The 24,720-nt window shown below is 46.7% G+C and overlaps 1 protein-coding gene across 2 annotated transcripts; it reads right to left on the reverse strand.

Annotated features, from left to right (window-relative positions):
* Positions 1 to 24,720, reverse strand: Bsdc1 (BSD domain containing 1). 2 transcript variants are annotated; one of them, XM_050151842.1, is made up of 11 exons: positions 24,681 to 24,720; positions 24,410 to 24,470; positions 21,093 to 21,209; positions 19,169 to 19,336; positions 17,004 to 17,058; positions 15,186 to 15,301; positions 14,733 to 14,801; positions 14,476 to 14,554; positions 12,944 to 13,414; positions 3,096 to 3,199; positions 1 to 1,261 (listed from the first exon to the last, which is right to left on the reverse strand). In XM_050151842.1, the coding sequence occupies exons 1-11, from the start codon at positions 24,689 to 24,691 to the stop codon at positions 1,229 to 1,231; spliced, it is 1,284 nt and encodes a 427-aa protein (XP_050007799.1). In that variant the 5' UTR covers positions 24,692 to 24,720; the 3' UTR covers positions 1 to 1,228. The 2 variants fall into 2 exon arrangements, with proteins under 2 accessions (XP_050007799.1, XP_050007789.1); XM_050151832.1 differs by lacking the exon at positions 24,681 to 24,720 and having other exon boundaries at positions 24,410 to 24,665.

Below are 24,720 nucleotides of genomic sequence, written 5' to 3' on the forward strand. Positions count from 1 at the left end.
TTTTTCTTTTTTTTTTTCTTTTCCCAGCTACAAAATACTCTGGGGAGATGCATCATAATTTAAAATATATAATATTGCACAAACAACCAAAAGGTTAATTAAACTAAAAATTACAAAGAGAAAAATCCCATCCCATCAAAAAAAAAAAAAAAAGAAAAAGAAAAAGAAAAAAGATTTAGCATTCTCTTCATTCTACCCTCTTCTCTGAAGGTTTGAAGTGAGGTGCCCACTACTCACGGTGCCCCTGTCAAGATCCCTTTAAGTCACTAGGGGATGCACCAGCACAGAATCACCAGAATTCTATCTGAAGCACCGGGTCTCTGTGCAGCCCTCACCGAGCCCCAGGTGGAAAGTCTTCAGGAAGGAGGTCCTTCCTCAGCAGAGGGCTGAGGAGAAGCAGGCCTGCAAATGGCTGAGCACGCTTCTGCTCACTTCACAGAGCTCACAGCTGGCTTGTGTCCTAAGCTATGGGAGTCAAGGTAGGTGGCTGTTCGCAGCAGGTATCCAACCAGGCAACACCCAGAAGGGCCTGAAAGTGGCTCCCTCCCTTCTTGGGGAGGGGAAGAAATACAAGAGCAGACTCTTGCAGTGGCACAGCTGGGCTAAGGACTTGGGTGCATCTGACAGGAAAAAGTCCTGGGAAGATGTAGGGATATCCCAGTGTGGGCTAAAGGAGATTCAATGTTTGGTCTTAGATTCTGAACCCATAGGACCTTTGCAGGAGTGGAAAACACTTGGGAGATTCCAGAGAGAGGCCCATTTCCCAGAGATGATTGCCTCTTACTCACTGGGACAGGAACCAAAACGCTATTCCCTGTCCCTGTGGAGCCCAGGGCAGGTGGCTAGCCTCCCTTGTTAGCTCACTAGCTTATGGCCTTCTCAGAGACCTGTGTTTCAGCTCCTGTGTGTGCAGAAGACAGCTACCCCAGGAGGTTTCCCAGCAGGAGTCCCTAGAACAGTAGAGAAATGCAGGCTCTCCGGTGGGGTTCGGGTCCTCCCTTTAAGTCATCCTAAAGTTGGCACAAGTCAGACTTCTGGATTTGTATTTGGAAAGGTTCTTCCAAGGTGTGAGCAGAGGGCCAGCAGGGAGCCATCAGAATCTGCACCAAGTTCTGGATGGTAGAGGCCATTTTGGGGGGGACATTCTCAGTGTCTTCCAAGGCTGGCTGAGATTAGCGAGCAAGGGAGGGATATGTCTTGGGTGGGGAGCTGCTTGCTCTGGCTCCCCTCAGTCCCAGTCCTCCCACTCCACATCTTCTAGCTGTAAAGTTGAGGAGATAACGAGAGCACACAGTTACTCCTCTGAGGCAGTCCGAGCCCACCTCCCGCTGCTGAGCAGGCTACCACTGGAAAGGGCCCATTCCCACAAGTAATCCCTAGCTGTAGGGACCACACTGGGGAACACAGGCAGCTGCCTGAAGGAAGGGCTTGCTGCTTTCATTGCTTTCGATTCTACTTCTACCAACTAAACCTAGCGCTGCCTCTGCAAGGGATGGCCTGCCAGAGGAGTCAGGCAGTCCCCAAAAGGAGAACCTACTTCCTGCTGAGCAGACAAAGGCCATGCTTTCTAAAAGCCAAGAACTGAGAGTGCACTGGACTATGACCAGGGTCGCAGGGTGCTGCAGATGCCAATATAGCTAAAACTTTTATCTCTCTTGTCAACTTTAAAGGAGTCACGCAAGCTTTAGGCAGTCTCGACTTGGATCCATCACAGGTCAATGGACTCTTTCCTTCCCCTCCTGTTGGATGCATGTTCTCTTTGCACAAGGTCTTCTCCAGGGGCTCTGCACCCTAACTTCGTCCTCTTGCCTTGTTGCTCTTGGCCTGTTTCCAGCTGACTCCTGCTGCAGAGGGACTGAGTGGCCTGCTCAGGTATACTGCCTAGTAGGTTTTGTTGTCTGTTTGCTTATTCTTTCAGAGAACCTCCTGAATGCTTTGGCGAGTGCTTGACCAGAGTCACATTCCCAACCAAGCATATCAGGTTCTAGAGAGCTAAAAGACAGAAGAGGGCATGGGGTAATAGTAATAGAATTACTGTAACAGTGAGGTCATAGTTGCAAAAGGTCATCAATTCCCCAGCTTTTTAATATGAAAAACCAGGTCCTTGTCACTGAGCCTGGTGGTTCACGCCTGCAATCCCAGAACTCAGGAGGCTAAGGCAAGAGGATGGCTGCAAATTCACAGCCAACCTGGGATATAGTGAGTTATCGATAACCCCCACCATGGGGGAAAAGGAAAGAGAGGGAGAAGAGGGGAGAGAGAACGGAGAGAGGAGAGAGAGGAAAACACACAAAGACTCAGACCCTATGTGTGTCTTTCTCTAAACTGCCCACTTCTGTTTTATTTTGAGACAGCTCTCCTGTCCAGTTGTTCTAGAACTCAATATGTAGACCATGCTGTCCTTGAATTCAAACTCACAGATCTGTCTGTCTGTCTCCCCAGTGTGTGCCATCATTTTCAGCTGAAACTGGACCAACTCTTGATTTGGGGAGGCAGCAAAGAATGAAAACAATCAAAGGTCCATTTAAACTTAATAGCAGGAATAGGTTTTGTGGTGTTTGTCACTAATGTCTACTGGATGACATATGACAGGCACAGCACTTAAAGAGTGTTACTTGGTTTACCTTGCTAAGAATTCTAAGCCAGCTACTTTCCATCTTTACTTTAGATGAGGACGAAAGTTAAATGACTTGGTCTCAATCAAAGGCCTTCTGTCTCCATAAGTCACAAGACCAGGGGCAAGCTTTAACATCTATATCTCTCTATTTTAATCCAGACCTAGGTCAGCCTGAATTTGCTACATACTCCAGGCAGCAATCTCCGTGTCTTCCTGGGCACTGGGTTTATACTGGGAGTGTGTCACCATGCCCTGTTCAGCATCTGTTTTGTTTTTGTTCCTTGGGTGATTGTGATACAGACCTAAGGTCAAGAACTCATTCATGCATCCAGCCTAGGACTGAGCAGCAGCATCCCTTCCTGCAGCCATTACTCCACTTGGCTGTAGGGAGTCATACTAGGGAGCAAGGACTGCTGGGAAAGGACTTCCACCCTGATGTCATTGCACTAGCTTGCTCTGGCTGACCAGACCGACTTACCTCACCGGAGGCATCCACTTTGGAAAGTGCCATCTGCACTTCTTCTTCAGTCATGTCCAAGTCAAAGTCCTTTTCCCAATCCTCACTGATGTCCGTGCTTGAGCCTGTAATCATAAGCGACATGTAATAAGCAGCGTGGTTAGTCAGGCAGGCTCACTTGTGTGTGTCTGTGCTGGCAATCTTTGTTTTGTTTCTCGAGGCAGTTTTCTCTGTGTAACAGCTCTGGCTGTCCTGAAACTTGTTCTATAGACCAGGCTCTATGGACCTGCCTCTGCCTCCCGAGTGCTGGGATTACAGGGATTTGCCACCACGACCCAGTCTGGTGGCAATCTTCAAAGGGGATGGCACGATACAACATCTTTAGAATCACTTTCATTGGGCTCAATGATCCTACTTGCAGAAATCTAAGGAAAAATCCTGGAAGTAGAAGAAAATTTAGTTTGTAAGGGATATAACTCAGTAGTAAGATAACACAACACTACCAAGGTCTAGTTAGATCCCTAGAAACACACAGGCTCTTATACTTAGAGCTGGTGATGTAGCTCAGCGTTTCCCTATATGCACAAGACCCTATATGCTCTGTCCCCAGGACTGCATAAGAGGCAGGAGAATCACGAGTTCAAGCTAGGCAAACTCTACCACCTTATTTTAAATCACAACCCTTCCCCTTCACTCCTCTCTTTTCCCCACTGCGTTTATTTTCTAACATACTCAGGTAACTATGCTTATTGTCCAATAATAAAGGGTGTAAACATTTTCTAACATATACTCAGGCTAACTATGCTTATTATCCAGTAATAAAGGATCTAAACATGAGCTCCAAGAGGGCAGGAATATTTGTGTTTTTTCCTTCTACAATTCCTGTTGTCTAGAACATCAAGTTGATACCTAATACTCACAGGCCTTTTATTTAAGTCAGCAGCTGGACAACTATTTCCCTTATCAAATTCAATCCACTGTTTCTATGGAACACAGGGCCTTCAGAATGACTCAGCGGATGCTTGGTGTCAAGTCTAACAACTTGAGTTCAATCCCCAAAACCCACAGGATGGGAAGGAGAGAACCAACTCACAAGTTTTCACTGCAAGCTTGTTTATGCACAGGTATACACACACACACACACACACACACACACACACACACACACACCTGGACTCGCTGGTTAAAAGCACTTGTTACTCTATTCTCAGCACTCACATAGCAGCTCACAACCTTCTATAACTCTAGTTCCAAGGGATCCAACACCCTCTTCTGACGTGAGGGCACTAGACATGCATGTGGAACACTGACATACATGTAAGCAAACACTCGTACGTATAAAATCTTTTAAGTGGAACAATCCTTTCTTTGGTGTTTCGAGAAGAGACCCTGTCTCAAAAATAAAAAAAAATTAAAAGTCTTTAAAAAAATTTCTTTGGGGGCAGGGTGGTGGTGGTAATCCCAGCATCTGGGAGGCAGAGGCAAAGAATCTCTGAGTTCAAGGCCTGCCTGGTCAACAGAACTAGTTCCATGATAGCCAGGGCTCTTACACAGAGAAATCCTGTCTCAAAAACAAAAAAATTTAAAATATTTGGAACAGATCCCTGTCCCTTGTTTACATGTTGTCTGGATGCTTTTAGACGGTAAAGGCAGAGCTCAAGATTTCCAGCAGAGGGCCTATGGCCCAAAGAGCTAACAGTATTTAAGACCTGGCCCTGCTCAGTTTACCACTTGCTGTACCACCTGCTGCTTCATGCAAATCTGATACAGTGCAATCTGCTTTAAACACACTCGGACAATATTTCTTCTAGGCAATATTGAAACCATATATGTCAAAATTATCAGTAAGAAGTGACCTACAGAGATAGCTGTCCTGCGGCACATTCTGCACGGAGGGCCTTTTGGGGTCTCCTCGTCCCATCATGCAGTGAAGTCAAGGTCTGTGGAGCCTGGCAAACCTGGACTGATCATTATTCCGACTGTGTAGTACGGGGCACATTATTCTGAGCTGCAAATCATTCCCATTATGCTGGGGAAAGGTCTGGAAAGTAGCTCAGTTGGTAAAGCACTTAGCATGGCCAAAGCCCTGGTCCAGTCCCCAGCACCGACGACAAACAGCAGCAGGAGCACTGGCACACCCTGTTATCTCAGCACTTGGGATACAGGAGGATCAGCAGTTCTTGTTCATCCTCAGCTACTTAGTGAGTTCAAAGCTAGCCTAGGACACATGAGATCCAGTCTTAAAAACAGACAGCAAAAATGTAACAAGGGCAAATCACCATCTTTGCGAGACCACTAAAGAAGCTTACTAGAGAACATAGATCTCTCCCTGGCCTGCATTTTGACTCAGCAGGCAGGTGTAGCCCAGGATTCTGTGTTAGAAATGAGCTTGCTGTTTGAGAAACAACGGCATTTGAATTAGGGGTCTGAGTGTCAAGTGCCAATTACACGCTGAATATAGCAGATAATTAGCAAATGGAGAAGCAGGGTCATATTTCTTTCAAAGGTCTTATCTCAGAGTTAAGTAATTTTACATGTGGTCCACTGCAAGTCAGAGCAGACCTATAGCCAAGACAAGTTCTAATCCTGTATCCAAAGACTCCGTGTGCCGTGCCCTCGGGACACGCATGTGTTTATCAGTTAGTGTGGCTTCCTGTGGGTCAAAAGACAGATTCCCGGCCAATTCCTTGCATGGCTATGGCCACGACAGCCTCACTGATCTCTCGAACCTAAAAACTCCCTTCAGGCTTAAATGCTAAGATAGAGCCTTCTAGAAATGGAAACACATCAACTAACACTTGGGGGTTCCACTTCTACCTTCCAGGACAGGTACCAACAGTCCTGACTGACACATGGCAGAACAAAGACTTTAATGGCACAGATGTAAATCACTTTCCTGTCTGGTCACACAGGCGCATGTAACAAGATCTGCTTAAGGACATTAAGACTTCATGATGGGCTGGGTGGTGGTGGCGGCGCACACCTTTAAACCCAGCACTAGGGAGGCAGAGGCAGGCGGATCTCTGTGAGTTCGAGACCAGCCTGGTCTAAAGAGGGAGTTCCAGGAGGGGCTCCAAAGCTACGAGAAACCCTGTCCTGAAAAAGCAACCAACCAACCAAACACCACCAAAACCTTCACAACTGGGTCTGTTCTGTTTTGGTGTGCTTTTTCAGGTAATTACTAACCTGAAGGCACTATCACCCACAGTGTAATTTTTTTGTGTAATAGCTTTTCTACTTCCTCAGATAAATGGAGATTAAAAACAGGTTCCACAGGTAATGGTGAAGTAGAGCCTTTAACCCAGGGCTGTAGGCCACACACTCATCCCAACTTCCCTTTCCCTGCTCTGCAGAGAATCTGAAGAGGCAAGTGCCCCTTGGAGCAGCTCTGCTGCACACAGATCCAAGCCTCGTGTCGGTTTAGGATGTGGTGGGGGTGGTAAGAGGGAAGAGGAGTCAGTACCCAACTGTCCAAATACAACCCCCATGCCCAGAGCTCAGGTTCGCTATGTCTAAGAATAAAAACCACTATGAATAAGAATAAAGTACACACCAGGCGGCAGTGATGCACACCTTTAATCCCAGGACTTGGGAGGTAGAGGCAGGTGGATCTCTTTCAAGGCCAGCCTGGTCTACAGACTGAGTCCCAGGACAGCCAGGATTGTTTCACAGAGAAACCCTGTCTTGAAGAAAACAATGCAAGAACAAAGTACACTCATGTACGTGTGTGGACACACACTTGTGAGGGAGAGGCATGAGGATCATGAGTTCAAGCAAGGCTCAGGCTGCAGAGATGGCTCAGCAATTAAGGCTGTATACTGCTCTAGTTGAGGACTCAGTCAGTTTCCCAGTCAGCTTAGACTTCAGCTCTAGGGGATCTGAGAGTCTTTTCTGGCCTCTGCATCTACCTGCATTCATGGACAGACAGAGAGACACACATACACACACAAATTAAAAATAAAGCAAAAAAAACAAAACAAAACAAAACCAAAAACAAAAATAAATCAAAAACCAAGGGCCCAGTAGTTAAGAGCACTTGCTGCTCTTGCAGGGGATCTGGTTCAGATCCCAACATCCACATAATAGCTCATAGCTATCTATTGATTCAGTTTCAGGGGATTCAAGGCACTATTCTGGCCTCTGCAGGCACCAGGCACAGGTGTGGTGCATAGACATACTTACAAACACTCATACACATAAAACATAAATAAATCTTTAAAAAAGACCCCCTTTCTATCTTTCTTTCTTTCTTTCTTTCTTTCTTTCTTTCTTCCTTTCTTTCTTTCTTTTTTCTCCTTTTTTTGGAGACAGGGTTTCTCTGATTAGCCCTGGCTGTCCATACCAGAACTCACTCTGTAGACCAGGCTTGCCTCACACTCACAGAGATCTGCTTGTCTATGCCTCCCAAAGTGTTGGGATTAAAGGTGTGTACCACCACTGCACCACTGCCCGACTTAAAACCTTTTCTTAAAACAAAAGGAGTGGGGTTATAGCTCGGTCAATCAATGCTTGCCCAGTGTGCGCGGGGCTCTCGGTTGGCCCCAGCACTGTGCAAACTGGTCACGGTGTCACTCATCTACAATTCCAGCATGTGGGAAGCAGGTAGAAGCAGAAGGACCAGACAGTCAAGGTTCAAGGTTATCCTCAGCTATCTGACAAGTTTGAGGCTAAGCTGGATGAGACCATGTCTCAAAAATATTATCTAGAGGGCTGGAGAGATGGCTCAGCAGTTAAGAGCACTTCCAGAGGTTCTGAGTTCAATTTTCACAACCATCTGTAATGAGATCTGATGCCCTCTTCTGGCATAAAGTTGTACATGCAGATAGAACACTTATATACATAAAATAAATCTTTTTTTAAAAAGTGCCTAGCATTGTGAAGCCCTGGGTTCAATTTCTAGTTCTACCACACACAGAGACTTTCCCCTCCCTGTTCTATTCCCATTGTCCTAGTCTAGCGCCACACCCTGGCTTCTCCTCACCTGTGGTTTAGGGGTATCATACCCCAGGCCAAGCGTGTGAAGGAGTGCACAGCAGACGGTTAGGAGCATTACTATTACAACTCTGTACAGTTTCAATCATTATTTTCCTAATCACCCGCTTTGCGGCCAAATTCTGAATGGAACTGTAGTTCTTTTTTTATGTATTTATTATGTATATAGTATTCTGCCTGTGTGCCTACCTGCAGGCCAGAAGAGGGCACCAGATCTCACAACAGATGGTTGTGAGCCACCATATGGTTGTTGGGAATTGAACTCAGGACCTCTGGAAGAGCAGCCAGTGCTCTTAACCGCTGAGCCATCTCTACAGCCCCGGAACTGTAGTTCTTAGAGTGGATGTGTGTACATGCACATGTGTAGGCCAGAGGGGAACTCTGAGTATCAGGAATCATAATTCTACTTTTTTCAGAGTTATTTTATTACATTTTTTTTTTCAAGACAGGGTCTCTCTGTGTAGCCTTGGCTATCCTGGAACTCAAAGATATCTGCCTGCCTCTGCCTCCTGAGTTAAAGACATGTGTTACTATGCCTGGCCCTATAGATTTATTTTTTAATCATGTGTATTTGTGTGTGTCTGTGTGGAGGTTTATGCTTGTGTGCACAGTTACAGACCAGAGGAGAGTAGACCTCTGGAGCTGGACTTACAGCCGGCTTAATCCTCCTGAGATGTGGGTGCTAGGAAATGAACCCAGGTTCTCTGCAAAAGCAGTGTTCAGTGTCCCCCCCCCCAGACAAGGTTTCTCTGTAGCTTCCCTGTCTTGAAAAAAAAAGGGGGGGGAGGGGGAAGCTGGACAGTAGTGATGTGATACAGGTCTTTAATCCTAGCACTTGGGAGGCAGAGGCAGGAGGATCTCTGTGAGTTCAAGATCAGCCTTGTCTACAAAGTGAGTTCCAGGGTGTTACACAGAGAAACTCTGCCTTGAAAAAACCAAACAAATAAAAATAAAGGGAATATGAGGCCAGTCTGGGGTACATAGTAAGATCCTATCTCAACCCCCCTCCCGAAAACAATGGGGGTGTGGTCACAACCCTCATGACCACAATCTCAGAAGCTGGCATCCCATTCCTATCAGGTTCTCTGCGTGCTCATCCACCTTCCTATAAATTATTTCAGTCTTCAATGTGATCTTCCTGTTGACTTCGGGGGCTGACTGGCTTTTCTCTTTAATTTTTAAAATTATTTTTATTTCTACCTACATGTTATCTGTATACGTGAGTGTAGGTATCCACAGAGGTCCGAAGAGGGTATCAGACTCCTTGGAACTGAAGATGCAGGTGGCTTTGAGAGGCCTGATGTGGGTGCTGGGAACTGAACCTGGTCCCTCTGGAAGGAGAGCAGGTGCTCTTAACTGCGGAGCCACCTTTGCAGCTTTGTAAACTTTTACCAGGAGAGAGGTAGGGAACCGCATTGATCATCAAGGGCTTTTTTTGTTTGTTTTGTTTTTTGAGACAGGGTTTCTCTGTAGCTTTGGTGGCTGTCCTGGAACTAGCTCTTGTAGACCAGGCTGGCCTTGAACTCACAGAGATCCGCCTGCCTCTGCCTCCCGAGTGCTGGGATTAAAGGCACAAGCCACTACCGCCTGGCTTTTGTCAAGGGCTTTGTGAGACTCTAGTGATAGGCAGACAGAGCGCTGAGCACGGCCTGGGACAGAAAATACTCCAAGAATATTGCCTATCATCAGCACTATGCTGGTTAGGGTTTTGTTTTTGTGTTTTTGGTCAACTTAATACAGCTAGGGTTAGGGTCATCTAGGAAGAGGGAGCCTCAATGGAGAAACTGCCTCGCTCAGTCTGGCCATTCTGTGGGCATTTTTTGACTGAATATTGCTGTGGGTGGCAGCTGCCTGGGAAGGTAGTCTTGGGTGTGTAAGAAAGCAGACTGAAAAAGAAAAAAAAAAAAAAGAAAGAAAGAAAGAAAGAAAGATGACTGAATAAGCCAGTAAGCAACACTTCTCCATGGCCTCTACATCAGCTTCTGCTCCCAGGTTTCTCCCTCGAGCTCCTGCCCCGAAGCAAGCATTACTTCCCTCAGTGATGGACTGGTACCTGGACATAGAAGATGAAATAAACCCTCCCACACCAAGTTACTTTTGGTCATGGTGTTTATCACAGTAATAGAAAGAACTCTATGATGGCTATCACCATGTCCCCAAAGCAGGGCTCTACCAAAGTTGCTTCTGATTGAGGGCGGTCTGAAACAATTTCCATTTGTGGAAGAGAAAGCAGACGCTTAGACAAGAGTAGTAACTTTTCTAAGTTATGTGGCTCATGAGCACAGCTGGGGTTTGTCCCCAGACCCTCTGCTCTGCACCTGAGTCCAGTTTAAGATGATAAGGTCTCAACTGTTAATTAAGAACCCGCTCAGGCTGGGCGTGGTAGCACACACTTTTAATCCTAGAACTTGGGAAGAAGAGGCAGATGTATCTGTGTAAATTCCAGGACAGCTTAGTCTACATAGTAAGTTCCAGGCCAGTTAGGAGTAAGCAATGAGACTCAGTTTCCAAACAAAACAGAACAAAAGAGAACCAACTTTCCCACTATTGTGTCTCCCTTACCCAGGAGAAGTATGGGAGGGGGGCTTTAGTCAAGTTCCCTCAAGCTGGACTGCGACTCCTCAGCACCTGCCCCAACTCTCCAGCTGTCTCCTTGATGACTCACTGCTGATGTTCAGAGTCCTCCTTTCTCTGAATGCCTCCAGCATCAAACCTGCCCCGTACGGCTCATGTTCCATCACAAAGACTGTCCCTTCTGCCCTGCTCCCCTCCATGTCTCCTAAAGAGCAGGCAGATTCAATGGATGGATGACCTCACTGAACAAAGTTTAACAGGAGCACTGTGTTGGAGTCTGGAAACGTGGAAGTTTCCATCAGGGAGCAGGGTGAAGCTCTGGTGAGCCTACGCCCCATCTCCTGAAGCTGTCATTGTGCTGCGGGCCAGACCTCACCTGAGGGGCAAGCTTCCTGGCAGCATGTCTGTCAAGGGTCACAATCTGCAGCAGGATCTTGGGAGACTCAGCTGACAGCTGTACCTCTCCTTTAATTCCTGGAGTTGAAAAGTCTGCTCTTTCACATAAATGCAGTCTCCAGCCTAAGACTCCATCACACAGACACAACTGAAGCCCTGCTGTTGAAGGTGGCTCAGCCGAGTTTCCCTGAAGTTAGGCTCAAGGTTTGTCTCCGTGGCTCATGACAAGGCTTGGAGACGCTAACTTTCCCAGGGCTCCACACTTTTCCAGGGAAAAGACACAGACACAGACACACAGAGACACACACACACACACACACACACAGACACACACACACACACACACGTTCCCAGCAGGGGCAGAGCTGAATTGTTTAAGAGTAGAAATGGGCCAAGAATTTGGTAATGGCATGATCATGGACTCAAGGCAGACACAGACCTGGGGCTGAAGCTAGGAGCTCCACTTCTCAGTCATTAAAATTTGAAAAAGTTACTTAACATTTCTAGACATCATTTTTTCTCATCTGTAGAATGAAGATATTCGTACGGACCCAAGGAAAGGGAATGCTCAAAACCATGAGGCATTTATCACAGGGCCTCACATAAACTTGCTTTTGTTAATTTTAAGAACCCTACTATGCATGGCTGGGCGGTGGTGGCACACGTTAAAGTTTCAATCCCAGCACTTGGGAGGCAGAGGCAGGCAGATCTCTGTGAGTTCGAGGCCAGACTGACTTACAGAGTGAGTTCTAAGACAGGCTCCAAAGTTACACGGAGAAACCCTGTCTCAAAAAATAAAACAAACAAACAAACAAAAAGAACCATACCATGTTGCACATGGTGATGATTCATTCCTGTAATTCTATCACTTGGGAAGCTTAGGTTCCAAGAGTTAAAGGCCAGCCTAGGCTACATAGTTTAAGGCCAGTCTGGGCTATATAGTGAGGTCCTATCTCAAAAAGTCAAAGCCAGGGGCTCAGAAATTAAGAGCACTGGCTACTTAAGAGGATCTGGGTTTATTCTCAGCACCTACACGGTAGCTCACAACTGCCTGTAACTTCAGTCTCAGGGACTGGGACTTCTCCTGGACTCTGTACGGTGGTTTAAATGTAATTGGCCCCCATAATCTCATAGGAGGTGTGGCTTTGTTTCAGTAGGTATAGCCTACTTGTTGAGAAGTATGTCTCTGTTGAGGTGGACTTTGAGGTTTCCTATGGTGAGGATACTGCCCAGTGTCTCAGTTGACTTCCTGTCAAGATGTAGCCAGCACTGCATCTGCCTGCATGCTGCCATGCTCCCACCATGATGATAATGGACTGAACTCTGAAACTGTAAGCAAGCCACCCCAATTAAATGCTCTCTTATAAGAGTTATCGTGCTCATGGTGTCTCTTCATGGTAACAAAAACCTGAACTAAGACACACTCATGGTTATTAAGAGCTCTGACTGAACTACCAGAAGACCCAGGTTCAATTTCCAGCACCCACATGGCAGCTCACAGCTGTCTGTAACTCCAGTTCCAGGGGACTTAACACCTTCACTGAGACAGACATACATGGAGGAAAAACACTAACGTATATAAAATTAAAAAAAAAGACACACTGCATGTAGATAGTACACATAGATAAACAGATGAAACATAAAAATAAAACGAAAGTCAAAACCAAGCCAAGCAAAAAGACCCAAACAACTTGCAAATGTATCCTTCAAAGACCATGTAAATGTTAGCTAATAGGGTATGACAGACAATATATATATCCCCCCATATAGCTCTCCCCCCATTATCACAAATGAAGTGTATCTGCTCCTAGGATCATGACAACAGACACAGACACATTGACATGCATGGTGGCAGCTCCTGCTTGCCCCGCTCGTAGAGCCCCTTGTACTCTGGCCTCCAGACCTACCTTTCTTGCCATTGTTGGAGGGCGTAGACTTCCCACTATCTGAGTTCAGCTCGAATACGCGTAAGTCTGTGGGTACCTCCTCTCTCAGGGTCTCTACTCTGGCGGGAGGCCTGGGCTCTGGGCCACTGGCTCTGCTTGCAGGGGTTGGAGGCTTGGAGGGAACTGGGGGTGGAGGTCCAGTTTCCCCCTCGTCCTCAGCTAGACTCTGTTCTTCCAAAGATGCCTCGAGTAGCTTTTGGGACAGGTCTCTGGGCAGCACTGGCGCCTCCGGTGCAGCAGCAGGGTTGGCAATCTGTGTCACGAGGGAGATGCTCTCACTGCTCTCTGATGGAGTCACCTCTGCAGGGGGTTCCACTGGAGTATCTTCACAGGGGCTCTGGGGACCAGGTCCAGCTTCAGGGGTTGGGGAGGTTTTGGTCTCTTTTGGAATCTTTGCCTCTTTTGGAGACGGTGCAATGTCTTCAAGCTCCTCTATGGAGAGAAAGGTAGTGAAAGGGGGAATATGGCCCAGTCAGCCCCACGACAACCTTGGAAAGCATGTCCTGTCATGTTGACTACAGGGAAGACTAGCCCATGTCCCTCGGTGCTACCCCAGCATAGGCTCTTTAGCAGACAGTCCATGCTAGTCAGTCTCATCTCTACAGAGGCCAAGCTGGACCGCTGACAACACAGCCTGAGACAAGGCCTGGAAGTGGGTCTGCTCTAGGTTCTTGTCAGACTGTTCCATCTTATGCAAGCCAGGACTTACTTTTTTTTTTTTAAATATTTATTTATTTATTATGTATACAATATTCTGCCTGTGTGTATGCCTGCAGGCCAGAAGAGGGCACCAGACCCCATTACAGATGGTTGTGAGCCACCATGTGGTTGCTGGGAATTGAACTCAAGATCTTTGGAAGAGCAGGCAATGCTCTTAACCTCTGAGCCATCTCTCCAGCCCCAGGACTTACTTTCAACTTGCTACCTCATTGCTGAGAAGGGACACTGGCTTCTGCTAAAGGTTACCCATACACTAGAGGTTACCCATACACTAAGCTCTTAATGAGGGCTGGATGTACAATGTAAGTATTTCACACATCCTGACCTACAGTCTTGTCTTTTTCATTTTGAGATAGAGTCTTACTATGTAGCCCTGGCTGACCTAGAACTCACGATGTAGACCAGGCTGGCCTTGAACTCACAGACATCTGCCTTCCCCCGTCTCTCGAGTACCCGGCACTTGAGCCACAATCCTGTAGTCTTATGTAGAAGGGACACGGGGAGATGGAATCTGGATGTTCAGTGTGCTTCTCAATAGTTATGCAATAGCAGGTTCATGTGTGACACGGCAATCTGTTCCAACTGGCACATATGATTTCTGTACCCAAACTCTAGGTCCCACGAGCACTGCAGCAGCTCCTTGTTGGAGCTAATTGCTCAGCACACACGCTGCCCTCATTCCCTGCTTTTCCAGGGATGCCATGTCCTCTCAGGCCTTCTAGAATACCACAGCCAAGCCTGTCCCTGGGCCATCTCATTTCAAGGCCTCTCACCTTCTTCCTCTTCCCAGCCAGGCTCCTCAGAGATGTTCTGGTCCGCCCGCTGCTTCAGGGCGTCCCTCCGGGCCTGCTCCTGAGGGTGGGAGAATAAAGATCAGGAGGTACAGGACCCTTCTCTCAGGCCCTGTCATAACCGTAGAACCCTTGGCACCCCCAGAAAGGACTACAGTCTTCAACTCTTTCTTGCCTTGACAAAAGTCTGCTTCCCCCAGGGCTGAGTCATGGGGTCTTCCCAAGTTAGGCCAGCATACCTGTTCAAGTTGGTGGACTTTATAGAAATACCGATGCCAGAACTCTGAATGGGAAACAGCTGCTGGAACCTGCAGGGAGGGAATGGAGATGAGAATTGGGGAATGATGCATAAAGTCCTGTCAGCCTGTTCCCAATCACTCTAGAGCAGACACACAACGTGGCCTTGCAGTAATCGACAAAGCCCCTCTACCCCACTTTAATCCAACCAAACCCACCTTCTGGGCCCAGTTTGGCCAGGAAAGGAGATCAGAACTGCCATTAGACTTTGCTGGTCTTTCCACTTCTCACCATCTCTGACTGCCAGAAGCCTGGCAAATCAGCATCTTCCTGGCAGCTTCCTGGCTCAGCACATGGCCCATCTGGCTCTACAGGGTCTCCACTACACACATCCCTCCCACTTCCCAACACCTCAGGCTCAGAGCCAGCTGAGGTCCTGCCGGCTGGGCCCTCACCATCTTGGTGTAGAGGGCCCGGATGGAGGGGCTGCCTACAAGGAGTTCAGAGATCTCCCCCTTCTTCTCCTCCAAGCAGAAATGGGAAAGCCAGGCGTCAAACAATTCCGGGGGCCCTGCAGAGGGACAAACGCTGATGGTCAGTTTCCTGTGTCTAGCGAAAGAACACTGGAACCAGAGAGAACACTTAAGCCTGGACTTGAACAGTAAAGGAAGCTTAAGGGTTATTTTCAAAGCCATTTTATCCAAGGGGAAGAGTTAGCAAGGGTTGGGTGGGTTCTTCCAAGATCTCCAGAAAGGACCAAGGTCTCCCATCTCTGCTGCTACGTCGTCCTCTGCATGGGCTGTTGAAACAGCGTTTTTTCAATGTGGACCCATACTGTCAGAGACAATGGCTGTGTCTTTCCCTTATGCCATGTGACAGGAGCCTCTGTCCTCCTCCCCCTCTTTTATTCCTTTCCTCCTCCTCTGAACAGTCTAAGTAGGCCTGAGCTCCTTTTTCTCATTTTGCCATTTTTTTAATTTCTTTTTTTATTTTTATTTTTTTAAATATTTATTTATTTATTTATTATGTATACAATATTCTGTCTGTGTGTATGTCTGCTGGCCAGAAGAGGGCACCAGACCTCATTACAGATGGTTGTGAGCCACCATGTGGTTGCCGGGAATTGAACTCAGGACCTCTGGAAGAGCAGGCAATGCTCTTAACCACTGAGCCATCTCTCTAGCCCTCATTTTGCCATTTTTAAAAAAAGATTTATTTATTATGCATACAGTATTATGCCTGTATGTCTGACTGCAGGCCAGAAGAGGGCACCAGATCTCATTACAGATGGTTGTGAGCCACCATACAGTTGCTGGAAATTCAACTCAAGACCTCTGCAAGAGCAACCAGTGCTCTTAATGGCTGAGCCATCTCTCCAGCCTCCCAGCCCCCACCCACCCACTTTGCCTTTTCTCATGTGTCTCCCCTAAATCATTCTTGCCTCTTCTGACAATTCCTATTTCTTTGCAACCCTGAGCCCATTCGGGGTTCTCGATCTAACTGCCATCACTACATGCACTCACGTCTGTCCCCACTCAGCTACTGCTGGAAACCCAGAAGACATCCCAGCTCCTTCCTGATCTGCGCATTCTGATTCTACTTCTTTAGGCTCTCCTGATGGATACTTTCCTCTCCATTCAGTCTGCCTCCCCCCAGGCTCTGGCCTTACCTCTGACATGGGGATCCCTAGGCACACCCTATGTCACGCTCCCTTCTTTGTCTCTTGACAACACAGCCTCATGGGCTACTTTACAAAATACAAAAGATGATCATTTGGGGCCTCAAAACTCTTCAGTAGTCCTCTACAATGTGAGCTTTAAAAGCGAGGGTCCACAGAAAATCTTCAAAAATCAAAGAATTCCAACACTGTAAACACACACATATATTATATGTATGCACATATATATGTATGGGTATTTATTTATTTATATTTATTTTTTGAGTCAGTGTATCACTACATGGCCCTGGCTGGCCTAGAACTTGCTATGTAGACCATGATGCTCTCAAACTCACAGAGATACGCCCACCTCTGCCACCCAAATCATGGGATTAACAAACGCATGCACCAATATGCCTGGTCTTACACATAAATTTTTATAGAGAAAGGGTATCATTGTGATCAATAACCTGCACAGAGTATAAGGTAATATCGGCCCTACTCTGTTCCCAGGATGCAGAGCTACCTGACCTGTGGCATCTAGAATAGAGACCCTACAGTCCACATCTTCTCCCTCTTCCTGCCCCATTAGCTCACCCCCACTGCTACCCCTCACCATCGGGTTCGTTGCAGTACGTTGCCGGGTCTGACTGCAGACTGTAGAGGCGAGCCTGTAAGCAAGAGAGAAGAATTCTGGGGAGGTGGATGCAGAGAAAATCCCCTCTGTGCATAGTATTAAATCAGCTGCAACCCAGCTTCCCCCTTGTTGGCTGCCAAACCCACGGGTTATTAATGATATAGTGGTACTCAACTACCCCCAAAACTAAGACCCTCGGGAAAATAGTCTCTCACCCAATATCCCAACCCTGAAAACTGAGAAATTACAGTAAACAGATTATAAAATTATAATATAACTTCTTGAATATATGAAATTAAAAAAATGTCAAATGTAATTATGTTAATAAAATCCAAACTTAAGGGCAAATTGTAAGATAATTTAAGTGTCCCAAAATTAAAATCCAATACGGCCGGGCGGTGGTGGTGCACACCTTTAATCCCAGCTCTCAGGAGGCAGAAGCAGGCAGATCTCTGTGAGTTTGAGGTCAGCCTGGTCTACAGAGCAAGTTCTAGGACAGGCAGAACTACACAGAGAAATCTTGTTTTGAAAAACATAAAATCAAAAACAAACAAACAAAAAATTTATCAATAATAACCAAGCATGGTGATGTATACTTTTAATCCCAGTAAAGACAGAGGCAGGTGGATTTCTTGAGTTTGAGGCTAGTCTGCTCTATGGACTGAGTCCCAGGACAGCCAGGACTACACAGAGAAACCCTGCCTTGATAAACCAAATAATGATGATGATGATAACAATTCCATTAATAATATCTTGCACTGGGATGTGATTCTGTGGTGGGACCCTTGCTTAGCATGTTTAAAGCCAACATAGCAGGGAACAAAGTTAGGCCCAGGAAAAGAGAAAAGAAAAGATAAATTTCAGAGCCACTCTACCAAATGCACTGTAAAGCGATGTTCCACTGGGGCCACAGGAAGCCCAGCTCAGCTGATGAACAGAAAGGCCCTTCTTCCTCAGACCAGACAGAGTATGGGCTGTCTGCATGGGAACTTCAGCTGTATGTTTTAGTGATGAATCCCTGTGATAACTTAGACTCTTATCATTGAAAATCTCAAAATTCTGGCACGTGTTAGTAAACAGTCCCAGCAATGCAAGTTTGGAATGGCAATCCAATGTGATAAGATGCAACAAAGAGAGACAGCCCAGGAAACAGGAGACAGAAGACAGAAGCACTAACACACTGCTCTAGTTGGTACTCATGGGTTCTGACTGCTAGACTTATTTCCAGTGGAAATTAGTCTAAAAGAATGAAATATGAAACAAATTATGCCCCAAAGATGTTCTTTTCAGGTCTTTACTAATGCTGAAAGCTGAAAAGAACCCAAATGTGCAACACCAGAAAGTGACTGAATAATGCTATCTATATCCATTTGCAAGAATTTTTAAAATTTATTTTTATTTTATGTGCATTGGTATTTTGCCATGGGTGTCCAGTCCCCTAGAACTAGAGTTACAGACAGTTGTGAGCTGCCATGTTGGGAACTGAATCCCAGTCCTCTAGGAGGGCAATCAGTGCTCTTAATAGCTGAGCCATCTTTCTAGTACTCATTTGCAAAAATTTAAAGACACTGAAACGTGGTTAGGAAAACACGAAAAGACAAAATAAAACACACACACACACACACAAAAAAAACCCTACCAACCAACCAACCAAAAAACCCCAAGTAATTATCTTTTTATATTTATTTATTTATCAACCTATTTGTTTATTTATTTGGGGGGACAAGATTTCTCTGTGTAACAGCCCTGACTGGAAGTCACTCTGTAGACCAGGATGGCCTCAAACTCACTGAGATCCACCTGTCTCTGCCTCCAAGGTCTGGGATTAAAGGCATACACCACCACCACCTGGCCAAATTTGTCTATATTTTTAAAGACTTATCTATTTATTTGTATACAATGTTCTGCCTGCAAGTTTGCCTCCAGGCCAGAAGAGGGTACCAGATATCATTATAGATGGTTGTAAACCACATGATTGCTGGGAATTGAACTCAGGGCCTCTGGAAGAACAGCCAGTGCTCTTAACCACTGAGCCATCTCTCCAGTCCCCTTGTCTATATTTGTAGACTGAACATATGTTCCTTTTGTGATAAAAGGTCGATAGATAATGCTTTGACTCTTTAGCAAAGGCTGTAAGTGAATACCTTGGTGCCGTCGTATGGCTCAGCTGTGCCAGAGGGTGTGCCCATCAGGGTGATGACATCGCAGTCAATGGTTTTGTCTGGTGAGGGGGCAAAGGTGTCTGAGATCACCCCTAAGAAGTCAGATAACCCCTTCTTCATTTTTTCTGTTGCCCCTGAGGAGCCTTCCGTCTGCAGAGAAAACCAAGAAAGGAAAACAGTGTCCTAGGAGCGGAATGCAATTCTGGGGTCTAGAAGGTGACGCATTAGGAGAGGAGCACTAAGTGTGAGGATATGAGACATGCTTAAAATCCATCTCCCCATCCCAGACTGGAGGAGGAGGTAGGTAGAGCCCTCTAGTCCCAGCTGGGGATGTTGAACAGGGCCAAAGTAGGCCTGAAGAGAGCTCAACTGGTTGTTACATCAAAACATCAAAGCCAACTTGGCTGATCAAAGACGGGCAGGAGGGGTAGGGAGATGGTTCAGTTAGAAGCTTACTATGCAAGCCTGACGACCTGAGTTCAGTCCCACACATGCAGGTAGCAGGCCAGGTGTGGTGACAGAGTTAAGGAGGCAAAGACTGGGAGATCCCTGGTGTGTGCTAGCCAGAGGGCATCGTCTAACCTAGCTGAGAAGTTTCAGGCCCAGTGAGAGACACTGTCTCAACAAACAAGGTGGCGGGGTTCACAACACCTGAGGTTGTCCTTTGGTTTCCAGATGCATGTGAACCAAATAAGCACGTGAACCACATGTATTCCCCCACCCCCTTTTTTGAGATAGGGTTTCTTAGTCCTGGCTGTCCCAGAACTCACTTTGTAGATCACTGAGATCCGCCTGCCTCTGCCTCCTGAGTGCTAGGATTACAGAGTGTGCACTGCCACTGCCCAGCCTGAACCACACATATTTTCAAGCCCACATAAGTATGTGAGCATGTGCACTTACACACACACACACACACAGTCAAAGAAGACCCACGTCATTTTAGTAGTAAAGAGTGAAGAGGGTCCGGGATGAGTGGTGGGGCGTAAGGATACTTTTGCTCCCAGTTTGAAGGAATTGTTTGTTAAGCAAATAAGTTAATAGTTTTGCCACATCTGTATTATTTTAACGTATGTTTTCCTTTAGCAAAATAATGCATTGTAGAAAATGCAGATAAACAAATGGGTGTGTAAAGAAGAAAAGCCCAGCCTAGACATACCCAAAATCCCTGCCATGAAGGTAACTGTAGTTAATTTAACTATTGTTAAACTGGATACTGTAGAATGAGGCCTACAATGATTTAAGTACACAAGTTCCATTCCCAGCATTCACATGGTGGCTCGCAAACACCTGTAACTGCAGTTCCAGGGGAAGAGACTCTGTCTGCCCTCCATAGGCACTGCATGCATTTGGTACACAGATATGCATGCAGGCAAAATACCCACACATTTAGATAAACAAATAGATAATTAAAATATCAGTTAAGATCCAAGTATGTTGGTTCATGCATTTGGGGATAAAGATGGGAGAATCAGAAGTCTGATGCCATCCTGTGACACATAGCTGAGTTTGAGCTAGTCTAGGATATATGACAAACAAAAACCAAAAAAAGAAGAAAAAAGGAAGACAGACAGACAGACCGACCAAAGGGATAAAAACAAATATGTTAAAAAATACAGCATTCAGGGCTGACGAGAAGGTTCAGTGAATAAATGCACATGTTGCCAAGGCTGATGGCCTGAAATCAAGAGAGAATCAATTCCCACAGTAGTCTTCTAGCCCGGCATATGCGTGCACACAAACACATAAACACACACACACACACACAAACAAAATTATTTTAAAAATTATATTTCGTTGGCCCTAAGTTTTTTGTTTGGTTTTAATGAGGGAAAAGCTGGGGGTCCCCACCAGGATCCCAGAGCAGGCCACATTGTGAAGGGTGGCCATCACGGTGGGTAGTACTCACGGCCAGCTTCTCCTTGACCACACTGGCGGTGGCTGCTATGGTGCAGGCTGTGTCATGTTGTACCACCTGGGTAAATTCCGTCAGGTCCCGCTTCATGAACTCCAAAGCTTCAGTGGACTACGAAAGACAGAGAAGGATAAAGCTGGCAGGCGCCATCACTCCACGTCAGGTAACAGAAGAGCCAGGGTTTGGGAATAATGTTTACTTGTCCCAATTCCCCGACCTGGATTAGCTGGCGGCAGAGAGGGAAACGCCTGCTCGTTAGCATAGGGACTGAGTTTCAGCCCTGGCACTCATAACTATGTCCCAGGAGTGAGCCTCATTTAGTCACTGTTGCTCTCCTATCAGATGACCTCGAAAGCAGAGGGGCAAGTGGAAGAACACACCTACTCTCCAAACCGACTGAAAACTTGCTTTGATATAAGTCCTATCTGCTTCAGATTTCCAATATGATAAAAGGTATGTGACTTACTACTTTTTAATTAAAAATATTTCTGAGACAGTGTCTGACTTTACCCCTGGCTGACCTTGAACTCTCTATATAGACCAGGCTGACTTGATAGAAATCCACCTGTCTCTGTCTTCCAAGCGCTGGGATTATGGGCACCACCACACGCAGGCAATAAGGATGGATGTGATTTTTTTTTTTTAAATTCCAAGGAAGGTTGGATTCTCCCTCCAGGTTCTGCCTATCCATTAATTATCTCTGGATTGAACGGTATGTGCTCCTGTCCAACCAACCTGTTTCAGAGCTAGCTTGAGCCAGCTGGTCCTCAGCTGCCTTCTGTGTCCGTGTTGCTGATATCATGTCCACCAACTTCAAGATGACCTCCTGAACCACCTGTGCTCACCCCACTTTGCAAGTCCCCTCATTTCACATGGATGCTTTGTTTTGAGAAGGTTTCACTATGTTGGCTGATCCTCTGCCTCCACCTCCCTCAAGACTGCACCTTCATGCCCAGCCAAAGCATGTTTGGAGTGTCCTGTTCTTTTTTTTTTTTTTCCTGTGATAGGGCTGCCTACTTTTCATTGCCCTGACAGGACTGTGAGCAGACGGTGAGGAGCCACTGAAGGACTGAAGCAGGAAGGACACAATGAGACCATCCTGGAACTAGCTCTGCATACCAGGCTGACCTCAAACTCATTCATAGAGATGTGCCTGTCTCTGGCTCCCGAGTGCTGGATTAAAGCTCTGCACGTTTTCATTTTTAATATGTTACATTAGTGATTGGCGTAGTTTTGGGCATTTAGAGTCAAGGAGGCCATAGGCTATCTGGGTAGTTGTCCAGTAAGAGCTATCCTTAAGTACCGAAGGCTCAAGGAAAAGAAAGGAGATTAATTCCCAAGGGGAGGTGACCCACAGGAAGAGTCTGCAGACTACCCATAGCTGTAAGCTAAGGACAAAGAGCCTCAGAGCCCCATCCTTAAACAGCAGGCAGAGAAACATGAGCTCAACAGAGTTAAGTTTCAAAACGGGGTGGGGAGGGGCACATATTAGTGTCAAGAGCTGTAGAAAGTTCCAGAAAGATAAGCTGGCAAGTGAGAAACGTCTGTGACTCCTGATAAGTGTGTGTGGTGGCTTCAGGGGTGCGGAGGGGGTGAATCGCTGACCTCCTGTTTTCTAAAGTCTGTGAAGACAAGGGGAGGAGAAAAATAAGAGAATGAAAGGTTTATTGGGGAGCGCCTAGACCCCGTTAGAGCGGGATGGATGCAACCATGTCTTCTCTAGAGCGCCTAGACCCTGTTAAGAGTGGGGAGAGACACAACCTTGCCTTCTCTAACACTGTGTCTGAGTGTGCACTCGGATGAACAATACAGACGGACAGGAGGCTCAGGACAGGAGCAGAAGGCAGATTATCGGGCCCTCTCAAAGTTGTAGGCTCTGGGCAATGTATGTTAAGGGAGCAGAGAAGTGACTGATCCAAAGGGAGCCAGGATGGGAAGCAATGGCAAGGAAAGCAGCAAAAGAGCAAGAAAAAGGTAGAAGGGAAAAAAAATGGTGATGTTGTCTAAGCTTTACTTATAATTAGTACTTAATAAAAACGTGAATGCTTGCATGGTTCCTAAGTGCTACACATAGTCCTTAGTGCTCTCTGTATCACTTAATCCTCATGACAACCCATTAGACCGGTATTATTACTTCACTTTACAGCATAGAAAGGCTAAAAGACTGGCCAAAGCCAAATATGGTGGTCTGTGCCTTTAATTCCAGTGCTCCAGTGGCAGGTGGATCTCTGTGAGTTTGAGGCCTGTCTGGTCTACTTATGCATTCCAGAGTGGCCACGGGCTACATAAACAATCAGACCACCTCAAAACAAACAAACCAACAAAAAGATGAATTGCCCAAGTTCCCATAAACGTAAGTAACTAAATTCAGTCTTCTCTTTCTGAGAGGAGCCTCGAAACACACAGGAAGACATCCTGCTCCGCCCGCTGATTGAATGCCACACTTTCCTTGCCGGAACACACTACTTTGAGATCTCATAGTAAACTTTAGTGAAAAGTCCTCCCTCTTCCACAAAGCAAACAGCTCAGGAAATGCTCAGCTGTGCTGGGCGGTAGCTTGAGCGACTATCCAGCAGTGCCCAGGTCTGGGAAGAAAAACAAACAAACAAACAAACAGAAATCGCTCCTAAAGTACTGGGCTGCTTTGGGATCAGAAGCCTCCTGGAGTCTGCCCTAAAGCAGGACTCAGTTCATTCGCTTCGGGTAAATAGCAATTAGCTTTCCCACAACTTAGTCGGGCTGGTTTTAAATAAAGTAACATGGGACAAAACAGGAGTAGCCAGTGGCACGGCCTATGCAGGGACAAGCATTACTCCCTACAGAGGGATTACTTAGCCTGTCATTTCCCCAGGTCCCCACTCTCTGGCCCCTTTCCCCTTTGCAAACCTCTCACTGGGACAGGGCTCACCAGACACCAGTGTTTCTGTGATCCTCATCTCTACCTGGTTCCTGCTCTTCACCTTCTCTGTTTACACCTTCCTGGGCATGCTCACGACTCCCCAGTCTGGACAAGATGTCTGGCACCTTCCTTTCACCGTATTTACAAAAGCAACTAAGCGGCTATTTTGTTCAGCTGCCCACTCCCCACCGGACTGAGCTTTGTGAGGCTCAAGTTCGGCTAAGGTCTGTACCCTCCCGGGCTGTCTTGAGAGTAGCGATTGTCATATTTAGATTGCTGTAAGGGTAAGGTGTTGCTAGTGGTGGCGTCTCATCCTTTTCTTCCAACTGGCCTCACAGAAGCGTGAAAAACCCAGGCAGGACTAGCAGGATCCGGTTGCAAGGAGACAGAGGAGGGTGCCGGCCCGGCTTACCTTTTCTTTGACTGCCTGGTAACTCTGCTGCAGCCAGCTCCGCCACCACCCCACGTCCTCCCTGTGGAAAGACAGACACATCGGGAGGCTCCGCAGTGTGGTGAGGCCTGCGGGCCGCTTCCCTACCCCCTCGCACCACGCTTCCGCTCTGCCCTTTCAGCTCGGTCCGCACCCGCGCGGAGAGCCTGTCCCCTCCAGGGATCCTGGCCCACCACCCCAACCCTGGGAGAATCTAGGCCCCCGGCGCCAAAGGGAGGAACGACAGGCTCACCCTTCCGCCATCTTGCCTGCATGACATCACCACTATTTAC

Source organism: Alexandromys fortis, unplaced genomic scaffold (genome assembly GCF_014885135.2).
Source record: "Alexandromys fortis isolate MF-2015 unplaced genomic scaffold, M_Fortis_MF-2015_v1.1 scaffold_26, whole genome shotgun sequence".
In the NCBI taxonomy this organism is placed as follows: Eukaryota; Metazoa; Chordata; class Mammalia; order Rodentia; family Cricetidae; genus Alexandromys; species Alexandromys fortis.

What these genes read in the sequence shown, in the direction of transcription:
- Bsdc1 (XM_050151832.1), bottom strand. Translation starts at nt 24,490, where the DNA reads ATGTGTCTGTCTTTCCACAGGGAGGACGTGGGGTGGTGGCGGAGCTGG. An exon ending in TGGTCAAGGAGAAGCTGGCC is followed by an intron (nt 19,337 to 21,092) that starts GTGAGTACTACC and finishes TTTTCTCTGCAG; the next exon opens with ACGGAAGGCTCCTCAGGGGC. An exon ending in GTACTGCAACGAACCCGATG is followed by an intron (nt 15,302 to 17,003) that starts GTGAGGGGTAGC and finishes GTCCCTCTGCAG; the next exon opens with GGCCCCCGGAATTGTTTGAC.